Source organism: Loxodonta africana, chromosome 16 (genome assembly GCF_030014295.1).
Source record: "Loxodonta africana isolate mLoxAfr1 chromosome 16, mLoxAfr1.hap2, whole genome shotgun sequence".
Lineage (NCBI taxonomy): Eukaryota > Metazoa > Chordata > Mammalia > Proboscidea > Elephantidae > Loxodonta > Loxodonta africana.
The window spans coordinates 83667441-83683825 of NC_087357.1; the positions used below are offsets into that span (position 1 = coordinate 83667441).

General features: G+C 44.6%; 1 protein-coding gene across 14 annotated transcripts in view; it reads right to left on the reverse strand.

Annotated features, from left to right (window-relative positions):
* Positions 1-16385, reverse strand: part of WDFY4 (WDFY family member 4) — a 415213-nt gene that overhangs the window by 269274 nt on the left and 129554 nt on the right. For 13 of the 14 annotated variants that reach the window (XR_010318150.1, XM_064269860.1, XM_064269858.1 and 10 more), the window contains 6 exons: positions 15962-16176; positions 14635-14729; positions 13408-13609; positions 12896-12972; positions 11561-11782; positions 10534-10712 (listed from right to left, as the gene is read on the reverse strand). Coding sequence is in view for 12 of the 14 variants with exons in the window: in XM_064269860.1 (XP_064125930.1) it covers positions 10534-10712; positions 11561-11782; positions 12896-12972; positions 13408-13609; positions 14635-14729; positions 15962-16176 (990 nt within the window). In the remaining 2 variants the exon portion in view is untranslated. Of the gene's footprint in view, positions 1-10533; positions 10713-11560; positions 11783-12895; positions 12973-13407; positions 13610-14634; positions 14730-15961; positions 16177-16385 lie in introns of those variants that run through there. The other variant, XM_064269863.1, reaches the window with a different exon arrangement.

Consider the following 16385-nt stretch of genomic DNA (forward strand, 5'->3'; position numbering starts at 1 on the left):
CCATGCAGGCAAGAAGGGAATGGGACGGCATATACAGAGCACTGAAGGAGAAAAACTGCCAGCCAAGGATCATATATCCAGCAAAACTCTCTCTCAAATATGAAGGTGAAATTAAGATATTTACAGATAAACACAAGTTTAGAGAATTTGCAAAAACCAAACCAAAGCTACAAGAAATACTAAAGGATATTGTTTGGTCAGAAAACCAATAACATCAGATACCAGCACAACACAAGTCACAAAACAGAACATCCTGATATCAACTCAAATAGGGAAATCACAAAAAACAATTAAGATTAACTAAAAAAAAAATGCTCCTAACAGGGAATCATTGAAGTCAATATGTAAAAGATCACAATAATCAAAAAGAGGGACTAAATACAGGAGGCAGAGAACTGCCATATGGAGAGTGATACAAGGCGATCTAGAACAATACAAGTTAGGTTGTTACTTAGAAAAATAGGGGTAAATAATAAGGTAACCACAAAGAGGTATAACAACTCCATAACTCAAGATAAAAGCCAAGAAAAACGTAACGACTCAACAAACATGAAGTCAAACACTACGAAAATGAGGATCTCACAATTTACTAAGAAAAACGTCTCAGCACAAAAAACTAAGTGGAAAAATGAAATTATCAACAACACACATGAAAAGGCATCAAAATGACAACACTAAACACTTCTTTATCTATACTTACGCTGAATGTAAATGGACTAAATGCACCAATAAAGAGACAGAGAGTCTCGGACTGGATAAAGAAACATGATCCGTCTATATGCTGCCTACAAGAGACACACCTTAGACTTAGAGACACAAACAAACTAAAACTCAAAGGATGGAAAAAAATATATCAAGCAAACAATAAGCAAAAAAGAAGAGGAGTAGCAATATTAATTTCTGACAAAATAGACTTCAGACTTAAATCCACCACAAAGGATAAAGAAGGACACTACATAATGATAAAAGGGACAATTGATCAGGAAGACATAACCATATTAAATATTTATGCACCCAATGACAGGGCTGCAAGATACATAAATCAAATTTTAACAGAACTGAAAAGTGAGATAGACACCTCCACAATTATAGTAGGAGACTTCAACACACCACTTTCGGAGAAGGACAGGACATCTAGTAAGAAGCTCAATAGAGACACGGAAGACCTAATTACAACAGTCAACCAACCTGACCTCATCGACTTATACAGAACTCTCCACCCAACTGCTGCAAAGTATACTTTTTTTTCTAGCACACATGGAACATTCTCTAGAATAGACCACATATTAGGTCATAAAACAAACCTTTGCAGAATCCAAAACATCAAAATATTACAAAGCATCTTCCCAGACCACAAGGCAATAAAACTAGAAATCAATAACAGAAAAACTAGGGAAAAGAAATCAAATACTTGGAAAATGAACAATACCCTCCTGAAAAAAGACTGGGTTATAGAAGACACCAAGGAGGGAATAAGGAAATTCATAGAATGCAACGAGAATGAAAATACTTCCTATCAAAACCTCTGGGACACAGCAAAAGCAGTGCTCAGAGGCCAATTTATATCAATAAATGCACACATACAAAAAGAAGAAAGAGCCAAAATCAGAGAACTCTCCCTACAACTTGAACAAATAGAAAGTGAGCAACAAAAGAATCCATCAGGCACCAGAAGAAAACAAATAATAAAAATTAGAGCTGAACTAAATGAATTAGAGAACAGAAAAACAATTGAAAGAATTAACAAAGCCAAAAGCTGGTTCTTTGAAAAAATTAACAAAATTGATAAACCGTTGGCTAGATTGACTAAAGAAATACAGGAAAGGAAACAAATAACCCGAATAAGAAACGAAAAGGACCACATCACAACAGAACCAACTGAAATTAAAAGAATCATATCAGATTATTGTGAAAAATTGTACTCTAACAAATTTGAAAACCTAGAAGAAATGGATGTATTCCTGGAGAAACACTACCTACCTAAACTAACACATTCAGAAGTAGAACAACTAAATAGACCCATAACAAAAAAAGAGATTGAAACGGTAATCAAAAAACTCCCAACAAAAAAAACCCCTGGCCCGGACGGCTTCACTGCAGAGTTCTACCAAACTTTCACAGAAGAGTTAACACCACTACTTCTGAAGGTATTCCAAAGCATAGAAAATGACGGAATACTACCCAACTCATTCTATGAAGCTACCATCTCCCTGATACCAAAACCAGGTAAAGACATTACAAAAAAAGAAAATTACAGACCTATATCCCTCATGAACATAGATGTAAAAATCCTCAACAAAATTCTAGCCAAAAGAATTCAACAACATATCAAAAAAATAATTCACCATGATCAAGTGGGATTTATACCAGGTATGCAAGGCTGGTTTAATATCAGAAAAACCATTAATGTAATCCACCACATAAATAAAACAAAAGACAAAAACCACATGATCTTATCAATTGATGCAGAAAAGGCATTTGACAAAGTCCAACACCCATTTATGATAAAAACTCTCACCAAAATAGGAATTGAAGGAAATTTCCTCAACATAATAAAGGGCATCTATGCAAAGCCAACAGCCAACATCGCTCTAAATGGAGAGAACCTGAAAGCATTTCCCTTGAGAACGGGAACCAGACAAGGATGCCCTTTATCACTGCTCTTATTCAACATCGTGCTAGGAGTCCTAGCCAGGGCAATTAGGCTAGACAAAGAAATAAAAGGCATCCGGATTGGCAAGGAAGAAGTAAAATTATCTCTATTTGCAGATGACATGATCTTATACACAGAAAACCCAAGGAATCCTCCAGAAAACTATTGAAACTAATAGAAGAGTTTGGAAGAGTCTCAGGTTATAAAATAAACATACAAAAATCACTTGGATTCCTCTACATCAACAAAAAGAACATCGAAGAGGAAATAACCAAATCAATACCATTCACAGTAGCCCCCAAGAAGATAGAATACTTAGGAATAAATCTTACCAAGCATGTAAAAGACCCATACAAAGAAAACTACAAAGCTCTACTACAAGAAATTCAAAAGGACTTACTTAAGTGGAAAAACATACCTTCTCATGGATAGGAAGACTTAACATAGTAAAAATGTCTATTCTACCAAAAGCCATCTATACATACAATGCACTTCCGATCCAAATTCCAATGTCATTTTTTAAGGTGATAGAGAAACAAATCACCAGTTTCGTATGGAAGGGAAAGAAGCCTCGGATAAGCAAAGCATTACTGAAAAAGAAGAAGAAAGTGGGAGGCCTTACTCTACCTGATTTCAGAACCTATTATACAGCCAAGGTAGTCAAAACAGCCTGGTACTGGTACAACAACAGGCACATAGACCAATGGAACAGAATTGAGAACCCAGATATAAATCCATCCACGTATGAGCAGCTGATATTTGACAAAGGCCCAGTGTCAGTTAATTGGGGAAAAGATAGTCTTTTTAACAAATGGTGCTGGCATAACTGGATATCCATTTGCAAAAAAATGAAACAGGACCCATACCTCACACCATGCACAAAAACTAACTCCAAGTGGATCAAAGACCTAAACATAAAGACTAAAACGATGAAGATCATGGAAGAAAAAATAGGGACAACGTTCAGAGCCCTAATACAAGGCATAAACAGAATACAAAATATTACCAAAAATGATGAAGAGAAACCAGATAACTGGGAGCTCCTAAAAATCAAACACCTATGCTCATCTAAAGACTTCACCAAAAGAGTAAAAAGACCACCTACAGACTGGGAAAGAATTTTCAGCTATGACATCTCCGACCAGCGCCTGATCTCTAAAATCTATATGATTCTGTCAAAACTCAACCACAAAAAGACAAACAACCCAGTCAAGAAGTGGGCAAAGGATATGAACACACACTTCACTAAAGAAGATATTCAGGCAGCTAACAGATACATGAGAAAATGCTCTCGATCATTAGCCATTAGAGAAATGCAGATTAAAACTACGATGAGATTCCATCTCACTCCAACAAGGCTGGCATTAATCCAAAAAACACAAAATAATAAATGTTGGAGAGGCTGCGGAGAGATTGGAACTCTTATACACTGCTGGTGGGAATGTAAAATGGTACAACCACTTTGGAAATCTATCTGGCGTTATCTTAAACAGTTAGAAATAGAACTACCATACAACCCAGAAATCCCACTCCTCGGAATATACCCTAGAGAAATAAGAGCCTTCACACAAACAGATATATGCACACCCATGTTTATTGCAGCTCTGTTTACAATAGCAAAAAGCTGGAAGCAACCAAGGTGTCCATCTACAGATGAATGGGTAAATAAATTGTGGTATATTCACACAATGGAATATTACACATCGATAAAGGACAGTGACGAATCTGTCAAACATTTCATAACATGGAGGAACCTGGAAGGCATTATGCTGAGCAAAATCGGTCAGAGGCAAAAGGACAAATATTGTATAAGACCACTATTATAAGATCTTGAGAAATAGTATAAACTGAGAAGAACACATACTTTTGTGGTTACGAGGCGGGGAGGGAGGGAGGGAGGGAGAGGATTTTTTTTACTGATTAATTAGCTGAAAAGAACTGCTTTAGGTGAAGGGAAGGACAACACTCACTACATGGACGTTCAGCTCAACTGGACTGGACTGGACCAAAAGCAAAGAAGCTTCCGGGATAAACTGAATACTTCAAAGGTCAGCGGAGCAAGGGCGGGGGGTTGGGAACCATGGTTTAAGGGGACTTCTAAGTCAATTGGCAAAATAATTCTATTATGAAAACATTCTGCATCCCACTTTGAAATGTGGTGTCTGGGGTCTTAAAAGCTAACTAGTGGCCATCTAAGATGCATCAACTGGTCTCAACCCACCTGGAGCAAAGGAGAATGAAGAACACCAAGGTCACATGATAACTAAGAGCCCAAGAGACAGAGAGGGCCACAAGAACCAGAGACCTACATTATCCTGAGACCAGAAGAACTAGTTGGTGCCCGGCCACAATCGATGACTGCCCTGACAGGGAGCACAATAGAGAGCCCCTGAGGGAGCAGGAGAGCAGTGGGATGCAGACCCCAAATTCTCATAAAAAGACCATACTTAATGGTCTGGATGTGACTAGAGGAATCCCGGCGGTCATGGTCCCCAAACCTTCTGTTGGCACAGGATGGGAACAATCCCCGAAAACAATTCATCAGCATGAAAGGGACTGGACAGTGGGTGGGAGAGAGATGCTGATGAAGAGTGAGCTAATAATATCAGGTGGACTCTTGAGACTGTGTTGGCATCTCCTGTCTGGAGGGGGGATGGGAGGATGGAGAGAGTTGGAGGCTTCCAAGGTTTTCATGAAAGGAGAGACTGGAAGGGCTGACTCATTAGGGGGAGAGCAAGTGGGAGTAAGGAGTAAGATGTATATTAACTTATATGTGACAGACTGACTTGATTTGTAAACGTTCACTTGAAGCTCAATAAAAGTTAATAAAAAAAAAACTAAACACTGATGAACGAAATCAAAGAAGACCTAAATAAATGGACAGACATATCGTGTTCATGGATTGGAAGATTTAATATTGTTAAGATGGCAATAGTCCCCAAATTGATCTATTTGCAATCCTATTAAAATCTCAGCAAGTTATTTTTGTATACATAGACAAGCTACCTCTAAAGTTTATGTGGAAATGCACAGCTAACCCTATAGGACTGAGTAGAACTGCCCCATAGAGTTTCCAAGGAGGGTTGGTGAATCTGAACCGCCGACCTTTTGGTTAGCAGCCCAACTCTTAACCACTGAACCACCAGGGCTCCAGAATAGCTAAAATAAGTTTGAAAAAGAAGAATGAAGTGCAAGGAAACACTCTACACGGTATTAAGGCTTACTATATAGTTACAGTAACTAAGAAAGTGTGGTATTGGTAGAGGGATAGAAACACAGATCAATAGAACTGAATAGAGAACCTAGAAATAGACCTACATAAATATGCTCAACTGATTTTTGACAGAGGCGCAGAAGCAACTCAATGGAGGAAGGATAGCCTTTTCAACAAATGGTATGGGAACAACTGGACATCCACAGGCAGACGAATTAACTTCAACCTAAACCTCACACCTAATACCAAAACTGGCTCATAATTGATCACAAACAAATGTAAAACTAGAAAATTTTTAGGAAAAAATAGGGGAAAATCTTCAGGATCTTCAGGATACAAATCACGATCCATAAAAGGAAGAGTTGATGAACTAGACATCATCAGATCTAAAAATGCTTGCTCTATGAAAGCCTATGTAAAGAGGATGATAAAACAGGCTACAGACCAGAAGAAATTACTTAAAAAAAAAAAGCCATATATTCAGCAAAGGACTAATGTCTAGAATATATAAAGAACTCTTAAAACTCAACAGTTAAAAAAAAAATTCAATTAGAAAATGGGCAAAAGACATGAAGAGGCATTTCACCAAATAGAATATGTAAATGGCAAATAAGCATAGGAAAACATGTTCAACATCATTAGCTGTTAGGAAAGTGGGATATATATAGCCACAATATATCACTACACACCTATCAGAACAGCTAATATAAAAAATAACGAGAACACCAAAAGCAGGGAAACTGGATCGCTCATCCATTGTTGCTGAGAATTTAATATGGTACAGCCATTCTGGAAAACAGTTGGGCAGTTTCTTATAAAACTAAACTTTTGTATTCTTAGGCAATTATCCCAGAGAAATGGAAACTTAAGTTTATACAAAAACCCGTACACAAATATTCATAGAAACTTTATTTATAATAGTCTAAAACTGGAAACAGCCTAGATGTCCTTCAGTGCATGAATGGTCACACAAACTGTGGTACATCCACACCATGGAATGCCGTTGTTGTGTGTCATTGAGTCTATTCTGACCCATAGTGACCCTACAAAACAGAACAGAGCAGAACTGCCCCATAGGATCTCCTAGGCTATAATCTTTACAGGTAGACCAACAGGTCTCTTTTCCCACAGAGTGCTTGGTGGGTTCAAACAACTGACCTTTCAGTTAGCACCCTAGTGCTTAACCATTGCTCCACCAGAGCTCCCTTCACCATGGATACTTCTCAGCAATAAAAAGAATAAACTAGTAATACAAGCAGCAACTTGGATGAAACTCCAGAGAGTAAGCTGAGTGGGAAAAAAAACAGTTCTAAAAGGTTATACACTGTGCAACTCCTTTTTATAACATTCTTGAAATGACAACATTTTAGATCAGTAGTTGCCAGGACTAGGGGCAGGGATGGAGGAGAGAAGACGTGGATGGGCGGTAGTGTGATTACACAATGGCAAAATGAGGGATCTATATGGTGATTTGAAATGTTCTGTATCTTGGCTGTGGTGGTGGATACACAAACCTACATATGTGATACAACTGTATAGAAAAGTTCACACACACACACACGAGTAAGAAAAGCTGAGTAAGATCAGCAGGTTTTATCAATGTTAATTCCCAGTGGCGATAATTGTACTACAGCTTTACAAGATGATGGGCACTGGGTGGAAGGTACACAGGGTCTCCCCGTATCATTTCCTACACCTGCGTGTGAATCTACGATTATCTCAGTACAAATCAGAATGTTAATAAAAGAAAAGAAAAACGGTTAACAGATTTTTACAAATTTAAAATAATAATAGCAAAGCCCTTGCAGATAAAAAATTTTTAAATGATAGTATATTAAGTGAGCTAATGACAATTAAGTTGTCAAGGATTTCATTCTAGTTGGATCTACAATCAGTCTCCATGGGAGCAGCAGTCAAGAAATCAAAGAACGTATAGCATTGGGGAAATCTGCTGAAAAATACCTCTTTAAAGTTTTAAAAAGCAAAGATGTCACTTTGATGACTAAGGAGCACCTAAACCAAACCATGTCTTCTCAATCACTTTGTATGCACACAAAAAAGCTGGACAATGAAAAAGGAAGACAGAAGAACTGACGAATTTAAATTGTGTTGGTAAAGTATATTGAATACACTGTGGGCTGCCAGAAGAAGCAAAGATGGCGAGACTTTGGCTTCCTTACTTTGAACCTGTCGTCAGGAAAGATAAATCATTAGAAAAGAACATTACGTTTCGTGAAGAAGAAGGTCAATGACAATGAAGGAAACCCTCCATGAGATGCATTGACAAAAGAGCCACAGCAATGGACTCAAACATAGCAAAGAGGTGATGATGGTTCAGGACCAAGCAGCCTCCCAAAGAGGTGATGATGGTTCAGGACCAAGCAGCCTCCCATTCAGTTACACATAAGGTAGCCATGAGATGGAGCGGACCGGACAACAACTTACAACAAATCAACTAAGCAGGACACAAAATTGCCTTTACAGTGAGGCCACAGATATTTTTAAAAAAGAAGAAAGAAACTACAAATCATGGTAAGGGGGAAGGAACGTGGGCAATCTTTCTCTTTTCTCCAGTTACTTCAAAATGTCCTTATACTATTTTTATACGGACTATAAAATCAATACACACATGAATATGTATATAAATACATATTTTCAGAAGCAAGCTCAGGAAATTTCAAAAATATTTTTTGCTCTACCATTTAAAGGAGGTTTTCAAATAAAAATAAACCAATTTTTAGCCACCAAGTCGTGCTGAGAATGCAGTCATCTAAGCTCTCCTCTCTCTGTCCCCAGGCAGACTCCTTGCTCTCCTACCGCTCCAGCCCACCTTGCTCCTCCCTTCTTTCCAAATTCCTGCAGTATATACTTACTGCACCATTCAGGCTGACTTTGAAACTTATAAAGTCTCAAATTGTTCTCAAATCATTTTGCTTAACTCAGACTGCTGAAATACTCCCCACCTTTCCAAGTTTAACTTACCTTTCCCTGGGACTATAAACAAAGGCTGTAATATTTTGAGAACAGCTGTTAAGCTGGGTCATCCACAACCTAAGCTGAATCTCTCCCATGTAAGTACAGACCTTTATGTTTATCTCTGTTAAATTTTACTTGCTGGTCCTCACCCAAATTGTTGAGATCATGTTGGACAGTCAGCTCTGTCAGACTCGGGGCTTAGTCATTCTCCATGGCATATCTCTATCCAGAGCTCTGTATCATACCACTCCCAACCTCCCTGCTGCCTGACATGGGCTTAGCTGACCCCTGGGGTTGGGTATTCACCCATATACCAATTCACCCAGCCTTGGACTTCCAGTCAGTTCACATGACTTCTTGTGGCTATAACTTATACTCAAAGAATCAAGTGTTCTCTGCATGCTTACTGTGTGCCAGCCCTGTGCCAGGTGCACACGGTGTGCTAGGTGCAAGAGAGGGACAAACATCAATAGAACACACCACTTACCCTCAAAGTAAATGAACATAAACAATTTCACAGAATATTTGCATACGCTGTGAACATATTCTGTAAAGGAAGACCAATACAAACCCACTCTGTAGTTATGCCTGAACAGAGCAAAGACAAAGACCTCAAAAATGACCAAACATCCCTTTCCCAGCCAACACGAGGGACCTCCAATGATGACCCTAGCTCTGTTCCATTCCTCCAGCCTCCTGGAGGTCACCAAAGCGTTCCCCTTCTGACAGCACCCAATTTGAAAAAGACCTCCAACTCTTGAAACCCTCCCTAAAACAAGCCCATATCCTGTAATAAGCACCTCTTAACTCATTACCTCATAGGGTGAAGGCTTTCTTGCTATAGCCAAGGACTCCTCTGGAGACTGAGACATTCTTATAACTATCCTGCATGGGGTTCCTGAGTGATGCAAACAGTTAGCACGCTCAGCTGCTAACCGAAAAGGCAGAAGTTCAAATGTACCCAGAAGTGCCCCACACATTGGGTCAACACGAGTCAGGGTTGACTCCACGGCAACTACTCTTTTTTTTTTTTAATAACTATCCTTACAGGACTAAGGTGTGCCTGGCCCAAGCCACAGTATTTGTAGGCAAAAGATGGACAATGAATAAAGAAGACCAAAGAATTGATGCCTTTGAATTACGGTGTCAGCAAAGAACACTGATTATACCATGGAGTGCCAAAAGAATAAACAAATCTGTCTTGGAAGAAGTATAGCCAGAATGCTCCTTAGAAGCAAGGATGGCAAGGCTTAATCTCAAATACTTTGGACATGTTATAAGGAGGGACCAGTCCCTGGAGAAGGACATCATGCTTGGTGAAGTAGAGGGTCAGTGAAAAAGAGGAAGACCCTCAACTTGATGAACTGACAAGGTGGCTGCAACAGTGGGCTCAAGCATAACAGAGATTACAAGGATGGTATAGGACCAGGCTGTGTTTCCTTCTGTTGTACACAGAGTCAGAACCAACTTGACAGGACGTAACAACAACAACAGGTCTTGTCCAATTTTTGCCTTCTGCCCTGGCTGTGTGACCTAAAAAAAATGTGTGACCTACACCCATTTTAATGCCTGAGCTCAGCCAAATATCCTAGCCAGAGAGGTGGGGTTGCATTAGCCACCAACCACTCTGGGGTGGTACAGCAGGGAAGCTCAGCCAAGTGCAGATGCTCAGCTCAGAGAACCTTCTCACCTTGGCTGAGCCAATGATCTGTCCATCCAGATAGGTGGAAACAGTGCAATTTCTTTTCATCTCCTTGGTGACCACCACAGCCAGGTGATGCCACTGACCACAAGCCAGCAGCTGCCCACACCTGATCTGGAGCTGGCGTCCCGCTGAAGGCTCAGCAACATCCTCGGGCTCCATGGCATCTGGAAGAGAGTACGAATGCTGGACTTCACATGCAGTAGGTGCTGCAGCAAGCCAGGGGTGCTGGGGAAGGGTGTCCTAGGTGCCCCAGCAGGGGCTTTCACCTCTGTAGCCACTGCCTAGCCCTTCCTCTCTGAAGCAAAGATGATGACAACAGGGGTGTTTCATTGAGCTCTACTTTGTGCCACCAAACCAGTTGCTATTGAGTTGATTTCAACTCACGGTAACCTCATGTATGTCAGAGTGGAACTCCATAAGGTTTTCAATGGCTGCTCTTTCAGAAGCTGATCACCAGACCTTTCTTCCTAGTTCATCTCAGTCTGGAAGCTCCACTGAAACCCATTCAGCATCAAAGTTACATGCAAGCCACCACTCATGGGTGGGTGGTGGCTGTACCTGGGGTTCACTGGCTGGGACTCGAACCTGGGTGTCACACATGGAAGGCAAGCATTCTACCACTGCCACCAATGCCACAGGTCTGGCTAAGTTGTGTTTTCTTCACAAACCTTGCTCTGGAGACGACACAGCCTGCATCCCAGCAGGATGAAGCCCAAGTCCCATGCGTGACACTCTGCCAGGGCAGTGCTGAGTTTCTGGAAAACCCAGCCTCCAAAGCCATGCTGAGGCCGGGACTTGTCTGCCTAGAGTGATAACCCAGCTCCTGGACTACAACAGGCACTCAACAAATTTTTGTTTCAACATTTCACCAGGTGGAGAACTCAGGGGAGCAATTTTAAAAGACTGGGAAGAGTGGAGGCCTCCAGGCTTCTAACCGCGTACGCTGGGAGCATCTAACTGTGCCTATCCCCCTGAGTGTGGGTGAAACTGTCATTGGATTCCCAAAGCTTACCAAGGGGCTGGAACTCCTTCTCTTCCGTGGACACCACCAAGGAGAAGTCATCAGGGCAGAGGCTGATGGAGAGGCAGATGAAGGGCTGCTCGGTCCTGGCAAGGTGGCGTACCAGCGTGAGGAAGCGAAGCGGGTGGCCGCCAGGGGCCACACCATGCCGGCAGATCAGGAACCAGCAAGAGAAGGTCAGGCCCCCGGGGGGAGGGAAGGGTCTGGCAGCACCTGGGGTTAGAACACAAACACGCCCTTAGGCTCTGACCTGTACAGGAGCAGGTTCACCCTCACTGCAGCTCTGATTCGGCTTGCACCATGGGCCTCCTGCGTGCTGGCTCCAGGCCTCCCCTAACTCAAGCAGTGGGTTATCCTGGCCTCACAGCGGGGAGTGCCAGCTTTGAGATTCACAGTAGCAGAAGGAGGTTCACAGAAAACAAGCAATATGCCTACCTGAGCTTTACCTCGGGCCTTCAATGCCTGACTCCAAGTCTGTCTCTACCTATCACCACAAGCTGCCTTGACAAGCGTCTCAGGCTGGGTTCTGTAGACATGGCCCAGCTAAGGCAACACGCAATCTTAACCATCGCAAAAGGGAATAGAGAAAGGGCCACAACCACTGGGACCCATCAACTTTTTGTCTCCCTGGCCAGCTGATCTAAAGCTGGGCCATGTACACAACCCAAGGGTGGAGGGCACTGACCTGGCCCAGCTGCCCCCAACAGGGTTGACAGTGCAGACGGAGCCGGCAGAACCAGCGGCTTTTTCTGCATGTGCTGATGGGCCATGAAGACAATGGCTTCTCAGCACCACCCCTCCTGCCCTCGTAGCGGGGCATGCTGGCCTCAGGCAGCCGTGGGTGTTTATGCTGCTCATGGCCAGTGGGTTTTCAGCTGAGCACAACACTGTGCAAAGCACGCCATGGCCACAGGCAGCCCCTGAGAGCCACTTGCCAAGTTCAGTACTACTCCTGGGTAGCAATCAGCACAGAATTCATATTGCTCTTCAAAGAGGGGGAAGAAGGCAGGGTAGACACATTTCAGCCCATGTCAACCAACAAAATGTGTCACAGCTCAGGCTCAGCAACCCAGTCACACCTACACAGTGTGTCAACATTACAGAGCAGCGTGCTGGGACATAGAACACGCAGTGGGCAGGCCACCCCTACCGTAAAAAGGGCATGAACGAGCTCACCACCTGCAGGGCAACTCATCGACAGATACTCAGGACAAAGAGAAGGCTCATGCTCCCCTGAGATGCCAAGGGAAAATCTGAACCCAAGGCTACCCAGAACTCACTATTAAAGGGCAGCTCAGGGGGCCACAGCATCTGGGAAGTACCTACCTGTCCCAATCCCTCCGGAGACTGAGTACTCGGTGCTGGTGCCCATAACCGTAGAAAGGGTAGGAATGAATAGGCAGCTGGAAAACAAGATGCATCTTCAGATCACTGTGCTGCACGCAAACTTCTCTCATGGACACAGCTAGTTGGGGCCTTGACCCTCCCCTGTTTGCGCTGCCCAGAGGCCTCTGTTCCCCTTGGACTGCGGGGCCCAAGCCTGTGACAACCACGGGCTGGCAGGATGGGCCCTAATGGGGGACTTCTCATTGGTGGCAGGAGGGGAGGGCATTTGGAATATAGCCACACTGATGGCCAGGACAGGGTCCTGAGACTACACGGCCGGAAGCACTGCCCCTGAAGCCATGGAGGGTGTCCACAACCCAGTCATCTTCTTTGGCTTCGTACCAAGAGCTGATGGGAATGACAAGTTTGTAATGGACAGTATAATTCATTTGAGGCATTGTGACATTATGAAAATGCACTTCAAACATACAAACATACAAAGCTTGCTTTACCCATAGCCTTCCATGGACATGTCGAATTCCACAAACGACGGAGCCAGGGCTGCCCTCTGAGGCTGCAGGTTGCGGGGGGAGGTCATGGAGATGAGGCTCAGCACTGCCTGGAGGGTGGCTGCCGAGGGCTTGAGGGCCTGCGAGACCGCAGGGCCAGCGTCTGTGGGGCCCTCCACAGTGCCGAGCGCAGCTGCCGCAGACCCTAAGGCAGCAAACAAGAGAGATGCAGGCTTGCCCAACACATTCACACCCCTTTTCTGATGACCAAAAAACAAACACACCCAAACCTGCTGCCATCAAGCTGACTCCGACTCATGGTGACCCCATGTTTACAGACTAGACCTGCTCCATGGAGTTTTTTTGGCTGTAATCTTTACAGAAGCCCATCACCAGATCATTCTTCCACGGCCCTGCTGAATGGGTTTGAACTGCCAACCTTTAGGTTAGTAGTCAAGTACAAACTATTAGCACCACCCAATTCCCTGTGTTTCTGCCGCATTCTGAAAGGGGCTCTGCAAAGCCACCAGGCCTTCCTAACCCCAGCCCTCCCACCTGAGCCCTCTGCTAACTGTGATAATAGTGAGCTATGGTGACAACCTACTTCTCCACTTTTCCCTTTAATTCCAGATGCCCTGGCCCTCATGCCAGCACATTCCACAGGCACCCCCAAGGCTTTCCGCTTCAGAGCCGGCGGTCTGCTTGCAAGCTTTCCCACTCACTTTCAGGCTGCCTCCCCAAGCCCAACTCTCCACCCTTGCTTTTCAACCAGGCCTTCTTGCCTTAATGTCCTACACGGCCTTACAGTCAACCTATCCATGACCTTCTTTTCCCTGCACCGTCATCCACCCAGGGGCAGGCCGCAACCTGGGGTGCCTTCCTAGGCCTAGCTATGACTCTCTCTGAAAGCCGTCACCATGGCCTCTGTGCACGCACAGCCCTGGGCGCTCCCACTTGCACTGGCTCGGAGGGAAGCACCCTTTTGTCTCCATTACGTGGGGCCCCAGGGGCCATCAAGGATGTGCTCACGATCCCCTGCCTTATAAAGGAGGGCAGCACTCAGCCTTCCCCTCCATGCCTGGTGCTCTCCCCAGCAACCACCAGCCACCCAGGTTTCCCTATCTGCTCCACTGAGTATTGTGCAAAACTGTTTTTCAATCTGTCTGCTGAGAACTACACCTTCCTTTTAAATTCCCATTAATAAGCACCTACCCTTTCCTCTGTCCTCACCTGAGTATCCAGGGCCACCTCCATGCACACCCGATGAACTGAGAATTTTCATAGCAGCTGGCACAGGTGGGGGGATTCCAAGGCTTAGAAACTGTCTGATATCATAACATAAAAGAGAAGCAAATGAAGACATTTTTAGGCAAAAGTTCTCTGTAATGCCTCCCGACCATTTACCAAGATGTGCAGTGCTGGGTGGTCAGCACCCCAGCCCTTCCATGCTTCTGCTCACTCTCCCTGGAGGGTCTTTTCTGCAAGCCATCCTGGCACCAAGACCAGAGAGCGCATGAATGTAGGGGTTTTGATCTAACCAGAGGCCAGCAAGGAGCCTCAAACTGGGCCTTATGAAGAAAATGAATTTCCTGGATAGTAACCTTATTACACATTGTTTGTAAGTCTCTAATGGAATTGAATGAACAGGTCGATTCAGCACAGTGGTTTTGTCTGCCAACTTGCACTCCCTGGGGATGGAGAAGACTGACCTGGCCCTGGGTTCTCCCATGTTGACCAACCCCTGAGTCCCATACCTGCTGGCTGGGGGAGCTGTCGTCAGTTCCCTCCCCACCCCAGCATACCCTACAGCACTAGGGAGGGGTGGCCAGGTCACAGGTACTTAGAAGATGCTCACCCCTTACCCTGCAGCCATTTTTTTCTCTGCCTTTTTGTCTACTATGTCCGCTCCCACCCGTGCAGGGCACCTTCTCTCCCAGAAACATGTGGCTCCACAGAGGGGCTGCTCACCAAGGCGCTACCCACAGAGGGCCTCACCCAGAGGTAGCCAAGCACTGTCTTTGTTTCTTCTTCTAGTTCAGGTTCCCTGTGGTTGCTTTTGCAGTGCCTCCTGCCCACCTGCCCACTGCCCCTCACGCCCCGTTCCCTGCAGCCACCATCAGTCCCTCAAAGCCCCAACCCCACCCACTGACACCTTTGTGTTCTATTCCCACCCCTACTGTGCCTGCCAGCCTCAGAACTCAGTTCTAGCTTCTCTTCCTTGAAGCCCCTCAATCTCCTGACTGCAGTTTTGAGTATCTCCCAGGGCATGATTCTGTAGTCTGCCATATGACCCTTTGATTAATGTCCATCTCTCCCTCGAGACACTCAGTTCCAGAAGAGGAGGGCTATGTCTACTTTGCTGGCACAGTCGTCCCAGCACCACACACGCTGGGGCACAGAGCCTGTGCTCATCTGTGGGCGTCTACTGATGAATGCTGGAACAGGGTGGGAGAGCCATCGGACTCCCCACTAACTCTTCACTGCCCAGTGTTCATCTGCAGCAATAAATACGGTGCTTGGGGCTCAGCACCAGCATCCAGTGCACAGCTCACAGTACCTTAGCACGTCAGGTGTGATGGCTTGGGAGGCAAGCTTCTCAAAAATTCTGATGAGGCTGAGGTGCAGGGGGTGGCTGCTGGTGACCAGGGCCTTGTGGCAGGCGGTCATGAGGGTGCTAAGCATGCCTGCCTCACACATGACCTGGCGGTTCTTCTCTGACTTCACCAGGGCCTGCAGGTGGCCAGCCAGGGAGTGCTGGATCTCCATGGAAAGCTGAAAGGTACCGGAAACAAGTATGAACCCTGGATGTCAGAACATGTGTGAGCAGGGTTGGCTTGAAGTGTCATGGGGCAAACAGATGACCTCAATAGCCCATCCTCACCATGTGCCATTCTCTCAAGAACTCTGTATGCCCTCCTCACCTAGAATGCAGGCCCCTGGGGCCAGTTCCCGAAGGAAGTGAGTGCTGGGCTCAGCCACTC